Source organism: Trichosurus vulpecula, chromosome 5, assembly GCF_011100635.1.
Source record: "Trichosurus vulpecula isolate mTriVul1 chromosome 5, mTriVul1.pri, whole genome shotgun sequence".
Lineage (NCBI taxonomy): Eukaryota > Metazoa > Chordata > Mammalia > Diprotodontia > Phalangeridae > Trichosurus > Trichosurus vulpecula.
In genome coordinates this window covers 277,789,233-277,806,632 of record NC_050577.1, presented here as the reverse complement: position 1 = coordinate 277,806,632, position 17,400 = coordinate 277,789,233, and the positions used below count along the sequence as shown (strand labels likewise).

Below are 17,400 nucleotides of genomic sequence, written 5' to 3'. Positions count from 1 at the left end.
AGAAAAGTGCATGGGAATTAATCAGGCACATTAACAGTCACTTTAATCAACTGGGGCTGTGCTAACAATTAAAACAAACCTTCAATATATCTTAAGCTCATGCTTATTAAAGAATGGTCCTAATGAGGTCAAGATCAAAGGCTCAATTCTGCCCAAAGACAAATTCTGCTCCATGGCTACACACCTCAATTTAGTCAACCACTTTGCAAAGGTTCCTAAGGAGAACAAGGTGAGAATATGGATGCCCCGGTGTAAATCTATCACCAATAGCAAAAAACCAATTCAAAGCACCTGATGGTGACACCATCAATGCCAATTTGATACAGGAAAGATACAACATGGCATAGAAATCATTTCTACCTTGTCTGAAATGAAAACGTTAGTACGTAACTAAGCGCTACTCAAAGTTCCCAATAAGCCTGCTTAGTTAGCTTTGTCCATTTTTTTTCTCATCCTGTTCATGTAACCAATATCAAGCTGGAGTGGAAGAGGTAGGAAAGTTATATGGGAGAGATGTAGGACTCCTTCAATGAAGGAAGCAATGTTCCCCTCACCGTGAACACATTTCCCACTATTCCCTGGGAGTCCAGAACTCCCTTGTACAGAAGCTTTAAGGTGATAGTGTGGAAGGCTGCTGCATGCTGCTCATGGCCAGCTGAGGCCAAGCCAGTGTCTGCCAACAGCCAAGGAATGAATGGGCTGCCTGACCCACAGCCTGGAAATATGACTAAGAAAACAGGGACATTTTTCAGAATGCTTTTTGGGGAATGGGAAAACACCCCCACCCTTTGACAAATATTTACACATCAGGATGCCAAAGCAGTGAGCTACTGCCCTTTAAGCCAACAGTAGGTGACTATATACTAGGGCAGGCAGTAAGGACCACTGCCAGGAACACACCGGAACATAGCCTAGAGAAAAGCAATACAGATGCAGATGGCTGGGCAGTAGCTGGGAAACCGCAATGGTGGGTGGGAGCTATAGGGAAAATGGGCTGGGCAAAGACATCATACTGCCCATAGACCTAAGAAAGATCGAATAGTGATGGGCCCAGAAGGCCCTAAGGCTACGAGTCTGTGTAGTACCCACTAGATTTTTAGTAATCATTAATTAAAATGGGCTGAGTCTCCCTTAGACTTTGCATTGAATCTGAATTTTCAATATCTAGCCTCTTTCCACTCAAGTTTTTTTTAAGTGACATTAATGAAGTAGCTAGAAACCAAATATTAGTAAACACTACTTAGGTAATATGACAAGATAAACTATTATATCAATAATGGATGCCTGTTTACAAAATGGTAGAGAAATGGAAGAAATGGTATTGAGAATGGAAATGACAAGGGGACCCCAAAAGCCACAATGTTATCCTGACACTGTAGAAGGTAACTGAAAATACAAGCCTTATTGATATAATACTGCAAGGCAGCTCTTCTTGAAGGTACCAATTTTCTTGAGGGTAATAATCCTAAAAATACTGAATGCTTGATGTATAACTAGGATGGGGGGGGCAGGATGCAGGGGAAGAAGAGTTGTGAAAATAAAGGCCAATGTTGGATCAACTCCTAGCAAACCCACACATAGTGTAAAGTTAATACCTCCTGCTGAAACATCAGTAAGATTCTTTGTGGTTCATTTGCTGTTTTTGTAGTTTATTATTCCTCTGAGCAACAGTCTTGACAAAGGTAGGGACAACCATAAATAATGCAAACTATATGATAAGAATTTGGAAAAATTTAAAAGCAGGTGAGCAGAATTTAGGTTTAGACCAATATTTTATACCATATAACAAAATAAGATCATAGTAGATATAAGTTCCAAATCAATAGGTACGTAACTCAGATAGAAAAGGTCACATCATTTTTTTTTAATTGTGGAAAAAGCCATAATTTTACAAATTATAGCTACTGGGACAATTTTGAACCAAACAAGGGATAAAGGCAATCACAAAAGACAAAATACATCATCTCAATTACAGGGACATTAAGGAGGATTTTATAGGGAAAAAAACTAACTAAGATAAGGGAAGCAGCCAAGTGAGGGGGAAACATCTATTTCAAATATCCTTAATAAGGATCTGATGTCCAAGATATACAGGCAACTAACACAAATATATAAGACCCAAAGGCATTCTTTCATAAGTGGTCAAAGGATATAAACACATCGTTCTCAAGAAAAGAATTATAAACTAATAACGATCATATGAAAGAATGCTCCAAATCAACCTTGAGACTTCACCTAACACACAGCAAAGTGACACAGATTAGATTAGGAACAGTCTATGTTGAAGATGTTTCAAAAAAACAGGCTCACTAATATGTTCTTGGTGAAGCTGTGAACTTGTTCAGCCATTCTGAAAAGCAATTTGGACCTATGCAAATAAAGTGAATAAAATGTCCATATCCTTTGACCCTGATTCTATGGCCCAGGATATACCCCAAGGAGGTTGGTGAAAGTTTCCATGTACACTGAAACATTTATAGTAGTATTTTTGTGGTAGCAAACAAAGTAGATGCCCATCATTTGAAAAATAGCTAAAATGAACAGTGATAAGAACAACTATGACAAGAACAGAGAAAGGAATGGAAAGATTTACATGAATTGATGCAGAGTAAAGTAAGAAAAGCAAAGAAAATAATATACACAATGATGACAAAAACACAAATGGAAAGAAATGCAAGTGAATGTTAACACTGCTAACATTTACTGAAAGCGAATGTTACACAATCACAAAGAACAAGCATGGCCTCAACAAAAATGTATTAGAAGACACTTCTTTCAACTCTTTTGCAGAGATGGGAGGTCCACAGGTACAGAATATTGCATCTATTTTTGAAGTTTTTTAATGTATGCTATTGATCAGTTTTGTTTATTTTTTCTCTTCTTCCCCTTTTTTTTTTTCAAGAAACTTTTTTTTTTGTTTGTTATACAGGATGGCTCTCCAGGAGGGGGATGGAGGAAATATAAGGAGAAATTTAGGTGACATAAAAACAAAAGATATATCAATGTTTTTCTAAAAAAGGAAAAATAAAAACTATTTATCCAAATCACTTATAGTAAGAGACATAAAAACCAAAATAATTCTGAGGTTTCATGTCACAACCAGCAATTTGGCAATGACGACAAAAAATAAGAATAGTCGGTGTTGGAAGGGTTGTAGAAAGACAGGCTCACTAATAAAATATTGTTGAAGTTGTGAACTGTAAAGCACCCTGGAAAATAATTTGGAATTATGTTAAGAAAATCACCCTAAGGAGGCCAATAAAAGGTCCCATATACACCAAAATATTTTAAAAACTGGAAACAAAGTAGATATCTATTGAGGAGTGTTGAAGAATCATGGTAAATGAATGTAATGGAATATTAAGAAACTAAGAATACGAGGGAAACAGAAAAGTATGGGACAATTTGTATGAACTGACGGAATGTGAAGCGAAGAGAACTGGGAAACAATGTACAAAATTATTACAATGTTATCCTGACAGTGTAAAAGATAACTGAAAATACAAGCTTTGTTAAGACAATATTGCAGTGTAATTTTCTTGAAGGTAGCAGTTTTCTTCAGGGTAATAATCCTAAAAATACTTAATGCTTGATAGGGTCAGGGTAGAGGTGCGGAATGAAATAAAGGACAGTATTGGATCAAATCCTGTTAAACTTACACACAATATAAGAACCAGGAAATGACATAAACAATTATTAGAATATACTTGGAAGGAGCATCAACAAAACAATTGAAATTGAATATTGTGAAATTAGTTACTAAGCTCAGTTTCAAAGAAAAGATATGAGAATGTATTTCCCTCCCTTCTTTGAAGAGATGAGGGTCTATGGGTATAGAACACTGAATATAATGTTGGTCTCAAAGTGTCAGTTAGTTTTGTTGAACTGTTTTTCTTCCTCTTTTTTATTTTTTGTTATAAGTGAACCTTAGAGAGGAAGAGGAGTAGGGATATACTGGGAAATGTAGATGAAGTAAAAATAAAAAATATAAACAAAATTTAAAAAAATAAAAGAAACTCTTGATATACCTACCAGAAAAGGAGGTATCACTGTCAATTTGGTTAGTCTGAGGCACAAGCAATAAAACAAGCAAATATCACACATCACATACACATACCCTTCTTTCCTTTCATATCTCCAATGAAACACCTCAGGAATATGGAGTTTGACCTATACAGACTATTCTTAGTTTGAGACAGTGGACAACACAGCTAAAGTTTGAGAAAGCTAGAGGATATAGAGCTCCCTCAGGATGCATTGTTGTCTACGGTGCTTTTAAGGTGCCCTTGTCCATGAATTTAGTTACGTTTTCTATTACCAAGTTTTTTCCATCAAGAAGGCAGAGAATTTATCTAAAGTCAGGGTTTAATCACCCATTAGGATTATGTCAACACTTTACTACCTCTTTTGTAGACACCTAGGAGAAAGCTTAGTGGCCTTTATTCAGGCCACTGCTTGATGCAAATGAGACACAATTATGCAAAAGAACAAGTGTAGAGTCAGGAAATGAAAAGAATTCTATAAACTACCTCGTGGACAAGAGATGAGAATGAAGAAAAATTAAATAGTCAAAGGGACAAAGAACCTAGAATGAAAGGAGAGTTTTCTTATATCTCCTTTCGGGAAGATGGGTCCAAATTGCCGATGTAAAAAAAAACCCCTTTCTTCAATACTTGAGTCTTCTAAGCACCAATGACTTCAGGTTTGCTTTGTCTTTTTAAGAACTGGAAAGTCACTTGCAGGATTTGCTTCTATTTTCCATCTCTCCCTGGACTTGTGTTCTTTTCCATTTCCTTGTAGCCTTTGCCACTGGTACCCTAGAAGATGTCCAACTTACTTTTATATTCTTGGTGGGCAACACCTGCTTGTCTATCAGTTCTGTCTAGGAGAAATGGGGTTTGCTTTTAGCGTCCTGTTTCTTTGTGATTTTATTCTAAGAGCAGTCAAACTAAAACCCAAAAAATCCTCTTTATCTTTTCAAAAATTCTGACATCTTTTACTAGTATATGATTTTCATTTCCTAAACTCTTTCCTCTTTTCCCTACTCCATCTAAATCCTAATAACAAAGAAGAAAAAAAAGTTTGGCAAAACTAATCAACACCTCAGCCAAGTATGACATATGCAATGTTCTACATCTATAGTCTCCCACTTTTACAAAGAAGTGGGGGTGAACATTTTCATTTCTCTTGCCTTTGGGGCAAAGCTTGGTCATTATAATTTAAGAGCATTCGGTTTCATGGGGTTCTTTTTAGTTGTTATTCTTCCTTCCATTTACACTGTTGTAGTCATTATGTATATGCTTCTCTATTCTTTATGCTGATCATATTTTCTAGCATGATACATGAAAGTAATATAATTTATTTAGACATTCTCCAATTGATGAGCATTTACTTTGTTACCAATCCTTTATACTTCAAAAAAGTACTACTATATTTTGGCAAAAAACCACTCTTTAAAAGAGAACTCAGTATTTTTCCTATGACATATACTCATAGTGACATGAATGACCATTATCATTTGCATCCTCCTTGCCTTGCAGAATGCAATTCTGTATTCTCCTAACCATTTATTTAGAAGTAAAATACTTCATATCATTAAAATGGTTGCTTCACCCATTGTTTCCAATTTTATTTTCTCTGCTCCCTTCCCTATGAATGAATGAAAAAGCATTTCTCAATGCTTTACTATATGCCAACCAACTATAAGCTAAATGCTGAGGATACAAAATCAAAACCAAAGACAATTGGTTTTGTAACTGTAATATAATGTAAGGTCCTTAAAGACAGTCCTGCCCTCAATAAACTTAAATTCTAATAGAGGGAAACAATTCACATAGGGGAGTATCCAGTAGTAATATCAATATTGATTTAATTATGGTTCAAGAACTACAAAAGGTAAGGATGGGGGTATGTGGAAGGTGCATAAGTTTTGTGGGAAGGCAAGTGGGGAGATGGTGGGAGGGGGGCAATAAAATATGGCTGGAAAAGCCAGTCTGATATAGTGGGCCACATATGGGGCATTCACTAATGATAACCTGAGACCCCAGGATAGGGAGAGGGGGGTCAGGAACTAAAAAGGTTTAAGTTTTCTAAAGTACAGTGTTCTAGAAGTTCTAGAAGTAAGGTGACTGATAAGAAGATGGCAGGGGGGTAAAGTGAAGCATGTTTAGGAAAAGATTGTTCTGAAGCCCTGGGTAGCATTTTATTCCCAAGAAAAGGAAGAAACAGCTCCTCTACTTTAAGCACAGATTTAAGATTTAAATTGTTCCATTTAAGAAGAAAAGGGAGTAAAGTGAAACATGTATAGGAAAAGATTGTTCTGAAGCCCTGGGTAGCATTTTATTCCTCAGAAAAGGAAGAAGTATCTTTCAGATCTTATCTATAGATTTTTATTTTCACTTGTCCTTTCTGATTTTCAACTTCAGTTTATTTTTTTCATTTGCAAAGTCAAAGCATCACTCTTGCCCACCCTCCCAATAGAAGAGTGACACCCAAAGAAATCAAGGGACCTGGCCAAGTTTACAGAAGCAGCAAGTAGCAGGGCCAGGATGTGAAACAAGGTCTAACTCTAAATCAGAGAATGCTTACTACTACTTTTGTTCTGCAAAAAGCTACTAGTTCACCAATAATAATAACAGTAATAGTAGCTAACATTTATAGAGCACTTTAAAGTTTACTAAGTTCTTTACATGTATTATCCCCTCCCCCCCGCCCCCACAACATTCCTGGGGAAGACATGACCTCACGTGTTCTTGACTCTCATCTAGCACTTCAGCCACAAACAGCTCCTTCAATTCCATCAAATAAAATATACCAAAGTATCAGGAATATACTGCACAGAGGGGTCAAGAGAGAGCTCTGTAGTGCCCTGACCTGCATAGTTGATATTGTAAGATTGTTCTCTAATGAAAATACAAGTGAAAAACTGTCACATCTGCCCTTCTGCTATAGTTTCAAAGGATTTCAACATTAGCTCTCTAATTACTTCTGAGGTGACCTCATTAATCCGGGGTTCCCTTTGGGAACCATTAAGAAACTGTCCAGGGAAGATTAGCTTTGGTCTACCTCAGGACCACCACAGTGAATATCTATTTGGTATGTAATTACGGTGGTGAGTCCATAGCAAGACTTCAACGAGGACCAGAGTGACAATTCTCTTAAATTGTCTGGCTTCTTTTTTCTCCTTATGAGTGCTTGGAAAATGACTTCCCATAACAAGGAAAAAAGAAAACTCCAAGATTTTTCAGTCAATTTTGATCCTATATGAAAAACCTTTGCTTAGTGAAGAAGCCGAGTGCTTTACACATCCCTTCTTGACTTCCTTTATTTTTTTAAGTAAGAAGTTTCAAAAAATTTTTAAGAATTATTTTTGATGCTTTTGGTTGTCACATCACAATAATTTCTCAATGTATCTTCCATCCTCTATTACCAGGCTAACCAACCCACAAAACAAACATTAGAAAAGTAGTTCAGTAAACTGAACATATCAACCATGTCTGATGGCATATGCAACATTCCACAACTATAATACCCCACACTTCTACAAGGAAGGGAGGAAGATGCATTTTCTCAACTCTCCTCAGGGATCATGCTTGGCCATTATAGTTACGTGGTATTAATTTTGGGATTCCTTGTTCTCTCCAGGTCTATTATTGTAGTCCTGTATACTGTTTTTCTTGACCATGCTTATTTCACTCTATATCAATTCATATGTCTTTCAGTGCTCTGAATTCTTCATATTTGTCACTTCTTCTGAGCAGTTATTATTCCATATTAATATGCTATACTTCGTTTTTCCATTTCCCAATCAATGGACACCTACATTGTTCCCAATTCTTTAACACCACAAAAAATACTATGAATATTTTAGTATTCTTTGACCTTTGGGGTATTTGTTTAGCACATCTCTTTCAAAGAGAGGGACATCTTAGTGACTTCTCAGCATAATTTCAAATTGCTTTCCAGAAAACTTGTTTCAGTTTTATCAATAGTATAATGGTAAACTGGCCTGTCTTCCTGAAGCCTTTCTAACTTTGACTATCTCTAACTTTTACTTTGCTGGTTGAGAGGCACAACCTCAGAGTTGTTTGTATTTGTACTCCTCTTATCATTACCTTGCTTGATTTCCTCCACACCACTTAGTTTGAGTTGCTGCCCATTGAGGAACTGAAATAATCCCATGTGCATGTCCATGTCCATGTCCACCGCCAATCTGCCACTTCTATAATTCTGAGCAGTTCCAGGCACCAAAGAGAAATCAAGCATTTAGGATTCTAGAACTGATTCTGTCACAGAGACCATGTGACCCCTGGTAAAGTTCATCATCCTTTGGCTTTCCCAATTAGTGATAGGATGGGAACACTTCCTCTACAGCACAGGGATGCTTTGAAGCTCAATAGCTGGTGAAATCAACAGCTGTGATCATCGACTTCAAGAGATGAGATCTGCAAAGCAGACATTTAGTTTGTCCAGTCAGCTAGGGCTCCAGGATTGTTAACATCTGCTGTGTGTGTTCTAGCTGAAATCTTCCCAACTTGTGCTGCTTGTGAGACAGCCCTTTCCCCATAGTCTCTCCTTGTTTGGGGAAAGTAAGAAATGCAGTATTCGAAATTCCCAATGCTTTTTTGTTCTGACTCATTTTGGCAAACACTGGTAGTTATTATTTCAGATCCATAAAATCATAACCAAAAAAGGTACCCAGTTGCCACCAAAAAAGAAAAAACCCAAAACAAACCACCCACCAAAAAACCAGTAGAAGATGACAGAAGTTAAATGGGGGAGAAGAATCCTTTAACCATTCTGGCTTTTCTGGCAGAAATAAAAACACCATTTAGTACACTGGGCTATAGACAGAAATAAAGTACTCATTGCTTATCTGCTTTTGCTCTGGGCAAGTGGTGCTCTTCCATTTAAGTGCCTGAATTACTTCTATCAATTTCTTAATATAGATGATGTTTCACAAACCAACTCGGGTACTCTGGCAAGCAGATTTACCCTGCACAAAGAGAAGGCAGAATGTCCAGCCTGCTCCAACACAAAGGCCACAGGAGTCCAAGGGACTTGCTCATATTTTTGCTTTGCTCTTTGATCATTAGCAGTGGCCTGCGCCTCTTTTAAGGGAGTCACCCAAAGATGGAGTGGTCCAATGGCTTTTTGCACAAATGGAGCAAAAAAGAGAGTTCTGATTTCCACTCCTGATTTAATGAATGACTTTTGGCACAACAGCTTCTCAGGTGCAAAGTTTGAATTTCTGTGAGTTCCGCACAGCACCAGAGGGAGCCTTCCCTTCTCCTTCCTGGGTCTCAGTTCTCCCATCTGTAAATGGGGAGAATAATACCTGTCAGCCACTTCTTCTGATGAAGAAAGACCTATAAATCACTGAAAGGTGCATTTTTTAAAAAGGTTATGAATTCTTTGTTAATAGAAATACCTGTTTAAGGGAGTGAGAAAGGGAAAATTTCAGAAGGAAATAAAGAGACCATTAATTTAGAAGTGAAGCGATGTATTTCAAAGCAGGTAAAGAAACGCCAGGTGATAATTGTTCATTCCTTCCCACAATGCCTGCTGCATGAGAATGAGATGTGTGGTTCTGCTGGCAGCCGCCAGAGAGTACTCATTTGGGGCATTTGTGCCTATCTTTGGAGTGGACAATGCTCTTAAAACTATTCAGAAGACAGGCGTTCTCTCCATTGCAAAAGAGCTCCAGACTCTCTTCCATATCTCTGGGGCACAGTGGGTTGTCCCAGGTAGATGAGTTGGGAAGTAGCCAAGGGAACTTACCTTCTCCCTCTAAGTGTTTACCAATTTTCCATTCTCTTCCAATAAATAATGCCCTGCCATGAGCTGCCCTGATCCCTTTTCCATGAGTGTGAAGAACCTCACCTCTCAAGAATACAAGGAAATGAAAAAGAACTCCGATAAATGCTTCTTCAGTAAAGGCTTTCACTGAAAAAAGCAAACAGCAAGAACTGTATTCATATGCTACTCACTGCTGCCCCCTGGAAGGCTCTTTCTAAGTATGACCAAAAAAACTACAATTCTTGGTCCTCTTAGCCAGCTTACTAAAACATTAGTAAAGAAGGAGGGAGCAAAAAATAAAAATAAAATCATAAATCAGTGTCTTCAAGCCAAAGTTTTCAGATTAATGAGGCAGCTGATTGTCTTTTGGTTCTCATCTTCCCAATGATATGGTCAGGCTTATTTTAAACAATAAATTATTGATATCTTTTGATTTTATATCATCTACATTTCCCAATGTGTCTCCCTTCCCAGAGAGCCATCTTTTTTAATATATGGTTTGTATAGTTTGGGGACTCTTAGGGGTCTCTAAGACACTTTTAGGGTCCATGAAGTCAAGACTATTTTCATATTACTACTAATGTGTTTTAATTTCTAATACAGTAAACTTTGACAGATATAACCTATATAAACAAAAAGTCTTATGGGGGGGCAGTTCCTCTATAATTTTAAAGAGGGTAAAGAGGTCCTGTGACCAAAAGGTTTGAGAAAGGCTACTTTAAAACAAAGAATAAAAGTGGGGAAAAAAGCAGTTAAACAAAACTAATAAAAAGAAAAAAATTGGAAATTATCTGTGATGTTCCATACCCTCTGCAAGAATTAAGGGAAAGTTGGGCTGGTTTTTTTTTGACACTGCTTGGCCCAAAGTCCTAATAAACAAGACTAGCACCCCCAGGAGTAGGAGAGTTTCAGATTTCTTTACCTTTATCTGAATCAAAATACCACAATGAGAGAGCAATGTGCCACTGATAAGCACATTTTGCAAACTGGCCTGTGGCAAAATAGAAAATAGAACTAGTCTGACTGATATAGTCCAGATGGTATTCAAAGTGGTGGGCAGAGGACACCATGCCATCCAATCAAAGTCCCAGGACTCTACTGACTTGAGACAAGATTCAAATTCAAGACTCTGATACTTACTGAGGGTTCTTAAAAAGACAGGAACTGGATATCTACAATATTCAGTGGTACAAAATGCTAAAAACACTCAACTGATTTGGCATACCACACAGGGACTGAGTCTCACTCCAGATCCTGAGGCTTGGGAGCTCTCTGACACTAATCATCCAAGTAAGTTTAAGAATTGGAAAATCAGAAACAGATGTCCAACCCAGCTCTCTTCGTCAGCTTTGAAACAATCTTCTCCAAATCAGACGAACCCCTAGCTGCTTAGGTGAAAGATAAAATGAGACTGGAGGTACACTAATTCACCTGAAACTCTGAGCTCTAGTGAGAAAAGACTCAGAGAAATGTGAATCTTCCTTGTTAACAACGTGAGATAGAACAGTATACCAATTTCAAAAGAATTCTACAATGTCCTTTAGGTTAGACATCAACTTTTTCAGCAGTAACAGACACAGCTTGAGAGCCCTATCACTGGACACATCTAATTGTAACTGGCCACAAATCCCTAAACAAATCCATTGGGTTATATTTGTTAAATTGTTTACTCTTGTCATGTAACCACATCAGGAAGGCTGATACACAGTGGGTCTTGGGATAGGGTAGGAAGCATGTTCAAATGGTACATAGTTTAAGAATGCAAACAAATAATCCTTTTATGCTATTTTAAGGAGCACATGTCTGATACCTAGAATGCTCAACAACTGATTTCTATCAAGGCCATGCTCAAATGTTTAATTCGAAAGTAACTATGGCAAAGTCAATTCTGACCTGGTGTGAAAGTGAGAAGAGTTTCTCTAGGTCAAAATTCTGAGTTAAAGTGGCAAGCTTGGGTCTCTTCCTTAGGGATTTGTGACTAACTTCTAGCACTTTACTTACCTCCCTTCAGGGACAAAAGGAGGAAATAAAAACCAAAAAAATTGAAGCTGATTTATATGGTAAAGTAGAATTTCTGCTTATAAGGTAGAAATACCCGATGGTAATAGAAGAAACACAGTGACTCACATGATGCCTGCTCAAAAGATGACAGATGAAACTAGAAGAGGTTTTAGAAAACTGATGAGAATCAGGAAATAGAACAACTACAGGCAGAAAGGGAAGGAGAAAGGAATATCTTGATGAGTTCAAATCCGGCCCCAGTTACTTATGAGCTGTGTGACTCAGGGCAAGTCACTTAACTTTTGTCTGCCTCAGTTTCTTTCTCTATATAATAGGGATAATAATAAGCACCTACCTCTCAGAGTTGTGAGGACTAAATGAGAAAATATTTGTAAAGTGTAAATGTTTGTTCCTCCTTCCAATTTCTACCAATAGGGGAAAAACAAAGCTAATCTATGAATCCACTTCTTATGTTCATTGCCCATTCACTAACATTCCATTTGGCCAAAAGGCTGTAACACTGAAACAGATGAGAAATTACCTCATCATTGAGCCAGTTGAGGTTGTTGAGAGTTTGAATGTCCTTGCGGGTGATAGTCAGGCGGAATGCTTCGCTGAGAACCTCGTCCTGGTTGCCAGTACGGAACACATTCTTTATTTCTTTCTCCATTTCCTAAAGAACCAAAGAGTGTTACCAATCAAATAAATGTCATTTTTTTTTTTTGCAGTCAGGAGCCAATCTCCACTGATCCTTGTGCCTCCACCACCACCACTACCACTAGGCTATAATCTTCACTGAGAGGCAAACGAATATTTCCCCATCCTTCTCACCTATGTTTTGGCTCCTGTTCCTTTCCAGTGGTCCCCCTAACTATGTAAGAGTTCACCATTACATCTTTTCCTCTTTTTCCCTTCACTTAATCCTTTTCTTTTACTCGGTGATCAAATGACAGGGGCCTCTTTACTGTTCTTGAAACTATACAGTTCCAACATCTCCCAGCTCCAGGAATTTTCCCTGGCTGTCGCCTATTCCTGGAATGCTGTCCCTCCTCAATTTCTGCCCCCTGGTTTCCTTCAAGTCCTAGCAAAAACCTATCTTTTACAGGGAGCCTTTTCTGATGTCCCTTAATTCTAGTGCTTCCCTCTATTGATCATTCCCTATCTATCCTACATAGAGCTTGTTTGTACATAATTGTTTGTACATTAATGTTTGTACAAATGTAATGTACAATGTAATGTACAAAAATTGTACATAATGTACAATTGTACATTAATTGTTTGCATGTGTGCTCTGAGCAAAGAGAGCAGAGGCCATCTTTTGTCATTCTTTGTATCCCCGGTGCTTAGTACAGAGCCTGGCACGAAGTAGGCATGTAATGTTTATTGATAGACTTTTTTATTAGGTCCAGACTAATGTTTCACACTACTATATGAGCCTGAGATAGCATTCCAATTCTCTAGTCCAATTTCAAACATTCAGTGCTCATCAAGTCTTCCAGTTTTATGCTCTAGTCCAGAATATTTTCAATAAGACAATATATTTGTCTTACTAGTTAGAAAGTTCTCTGGGAAAAGTATCCTTTTTAAAAAAATTTTATTTATGAGAGCTATTTTTTTTCTGGTAAAAAATATCATATGTATGTAGGATGTATATTTACTTGCTACTGACAAAAATTTGTAAAGAATAATATAGATTAACTAGTAGCTCATTAAAACATGCAAGAATTTTTGACCTTATTCTTTGAAACCAAAGTCTTTAAATACATAAAACACTAAAAACTCATTGGTAGCATTGGGAACAAAGTAGATGGCCATCAATCTGGTATATAACTGTAATGGACTATTTCTGAGCTATAAGAAACAATGACTGAATAGAATTCAGAGAGGCATGAACTGATGATGACCGAATGATGATTAGACGACCTGATGCAAAGTGAAACAAGAAGAACCAGGAAATCAATACCTACAACAATATAAATGGAAGTAACAGCAACAAAAGAAACTAAATGTTACATAATTTTAATGATGTTTGGCCACGAAGGAGAGAGGAGAGAGTGCACCTTCCTCACACTGTGAAGGTAGAACACAAAATACATTGTTGCACTCAGCTGATGTATTGGTTAGTTTTGCTAAACTGATTTTTCCCTTTCTTTTTTCTTTTTTTATATTCTTTTTTAAGGGAGAGGGCTCTCTGGGAAGGGAAGGTAGTATATAGTAAGGAAAGGGAGGAGATACATTCAAATGGTACACAGTCTTAGGGCAAATAAATAATCATCTCATGCTGCTTAAAGAAGCATATTTCTGAGACCAAAGTGCTATCCATTGAGGTCTTATTCAAATGTCTAACTTGAAGGTACATGGCAAAGTCAATTTCGATCAACTGTGAAAGTAAGAAGAGATTTCCTGGGTCAATTCTGAGTTAAAGTTATTTGGAAGTTAATGTGATATAAAAACAAAAGTGTGACTCAGTAAAAATAGACACTAACATTTATAAAGGGTGTTTCAGTGAAGTTCCTCAAAGAAATCAGGGTTCTATCATTAATCTTCAATGTCCTCTAATATAAAATCAAGCTCAATAGTAACGTTTCACAGTAAGAGCAGTGAAAATGAAATACTAGAAATTCTTCTATTCTTTTGCTCTCTGAAATAGGCTCCTGTCTTTCCAATGTAGCAGAAAACATGACATATCTGCTTGTTCATAAATATCCCTTGGATATAACTCACCTCTGTGATTTCAGGAAACTCATCTTCACTATCAGTCACTTTACCAGGCTCTTTCTCTTCTTCCTGGGTGATTGTGATGGGGATCTCCTTTTCAAGAGGCACTCGAAGATGCAGATCTACTGAGTCATGTACTGAATGCTCTTGTTCTTGCAGTCTCTGAAAAAGAGACCTTCAGAATCAGATGGTTGTGCAATAACTATACTTAGGTCTGCTACCTCTGAGGGGCACAAGCCGGATAGAAAAAGAAAAACTATTCTACTTTGTTTTTTTCAGCCTGCAGAATTTTTGATAGATTTAACATACAATGCACCATCTAAGCCGTTAAAACAGACTTCATTCCAAATCCTGACGCCCTTTTGTAAAGTCTCAGCTTGGCTGGGCTGACAGCAGTTCATAGGCTTGTCTAACCCCTTTACCTGGTTTTGAAGCTGCAATGCCAGAGCTTTCTGTTCTTCAATTTTACGTAATCTCTCCCGTGCTCGAGAATCATAAACGCTGGTTCTAGGAATTGGAAAAAGATGATGCAGATAGTGACATCTCTTTAGCACTGAACACATATCAGATGCATATTAAGAATGAAATACGAATTACGTGAATTTGCATACAATTTCTCAACTGTAAAAAGAGGCTAGAATAGATGGACTGTGAGATTCTCGTCAGCTCCTTGTCTATGATCTTAAGTGCCTAGATCTCAAAGCACCTGTATTAATTTCCCACTGTATTAGTCTTTTCACCTTATTCCAGGACAGAGTAACCTCACAGTACTGGAAATCAGGAGATAGAGGGCAATCATATTGGTATAAATGAGGAAAAAAATCAGTTCCTTGTCAGTATAATCTTTTGGGGACCTTGAAGTTGAGATTTTGAGATGGAAACTAAACATTTGGAAATATAGTCTGGGAATTTGGGAACAAATATGAGAATGGGAATCAGCACATAAAGAGAGAGAAACATAGCAAGAAAGTATCATCATGACTCCAGCTGCTACTTTAGTAGTAGACAAAAAGGAGAAATTTGGCTTTAAAAATTAACTATGAAGGGGGATTTGGTTACTCCAAACTGCACTGGGAGAAGAATCAGGAGCACTGCCTACAATCGCTTCTGGTCCTGAAGGGACTCTAAAGGAGCACCAGAAATGAAAAACCCTAACCACATTGTAATGTCCCAGTAAGGTGCATATTCATAATACTCAAACTATTCTATTTATATTCCCCTGTAAGCATATCTACTTACTGTCTGCACCACAGGAGTTACAGAACATATAGGATATATAAATCCACTACCCTACAAGAAGATTGTCCTACACTACTGACTAGCTTTGTAAATGGCCAATTCAATGCAGTTTCTCCAAAAAGACACCAAGTATAACAGGACAATCAGAGCTCAACATCAGCATACTAGAACTGGTCTGGAAGTCTTATCTAAAGCTCCACAGTAATCACAAGTCACTGTCTTCAGTGCAAAGTACCAGCCCCCCTTCCCTTTCTTATTCTTATCTATTCTAATATCCTTTTCAGATCAAAGAAATTGTCCAAGAATGAAGAGAGTGAGAATACTTCCTCCATAGGACTGCACACATATCACCAATAGGCAATACAGTACAATAGAAAGAACGACAGCTCTGCAATCAGAGCTCAAATCCCACTTCTGAACACTACTTTTGTGACCTCAGCCTCAATTTAGGTCTTACCCTTCCTGGGCCTCAGTTTCCTCAACTGTAAAAAGAAGGCTGGAATAGATGAACTCTGAGATCCTCTCCAGCTCTTCATCTATGATTCTAGGTGCTCAGGGCCGAAAAGAAGCCAAGAAGATGGTTTAAAATACTTTCCTTTCTAGTAATCTCATTGATTTTCAACACAATTTGTATTTGTGGAAAAAAATCTAAACATGCAAGCTATGGTAAAATATATTGGTTTTTTCCCTCAAGGAACCAAAGAGGGTAGGAAAAGACAGCAAGTGACATTAGCAAAAGTGGGAAGGCTGATAGCAGGCTGGAGGAATAACTATGTATGGAGTCTCCAAAGCCTGGATTTCTGGGGCAAGAACCAGTCCTGGTATAGAATTCTGAAAAAAACCATTTAGCATATCTGTTTTGGAAACTGAGTCCTAAAGACCCTAGCCAGTGTACTCCGGCTCTCTGAAATGTTAGTACATTATATTTACCAATGTGAAAACCAAAAGAATATGTATTTTCCATTTCTAAGTAATGACTAACACTGAAATACTTTTCCAATTGAACTTGGCTTCAACTATTATTTTATATCTAACAAAACTAAGTGCTTGAAATGCTTTAATTCCAGTAGAATTTTTAAAAAATCAACTGACAGTGAAATTGAATAATTCTTATTGACTAACCAGATGACTGACTTTCTACGTGGGTGAAAAGGATAGAAAAAAGAGAAAAACATCCCAAAAACTTACAATTCTTTAATCCACAGCTCTGCCTGGAAGAAGGAAGGACTAGAGAAGAGGAAAAGTAAATGTGACAAATTAACAGTAGGCTTATGGGAAAGTAGAAATAGTTTCACTAAGTAACCAAGAATTTAAAACTGAACTAAACATGACTACTTGGAAGCAAAGTAAAAGATATTTAGATCAAATGAAATAATTCTAATTGGGCAGAAAGGTGATAGGCAGCATGGACCAGTGGTTAGAGAGCTGGCCTCAGAATCAGTAAGTCCTGCCCTAATATACACTGGCTTTGTGATCCTGGGTGAGTCATCTAACCTCTTAATGCTTCTAGACAATTCTCTAAAATCATATGATACAGAGAAGGTACCAATCTGCATTGATCAAGAAATTTCCTTAACAGTAAGGCCTCCAACACCAATGAAATTCATAGGTCTTAAAAAAAAAAGATATAATTGGGCATCAAAG

General features: G+C 37.4%; 1 protein-coding gene across 1 annotated transcript in view; it reads right to left on the bottom strand.

Annotated features, from left to right (window-relative positions):
• The window catches only part of SENP1 (SUMO specific peptidase 1), a 77,387-nt gene that overhangs the window by 9,921 nt on the left and 50,066 nt on the right, over positions 1-17,400 (bottom strand). The window contains exons 10-13 of the mRNA XM_036760435.1: positions 16,945-16,983; positions 14,940-15,024; positions 14,524-14,679; positions 12,341-12,472 (exon numbers count right to left, since the gene is read on the bottom strand). Coding sequence (XP_036616330.1) covers positions 12,341-12,472; positions 14,524-14,679; positions 14,940-15,024; positions 16,945-16,983 — 412 coding nt within the window. The remainder of the gene's footprint in view (positions 1-12,340; positions 12,473-14,523; positions 14,680-14,939; positions 15,025-16,944; positions 16,984-17,400) is intronic.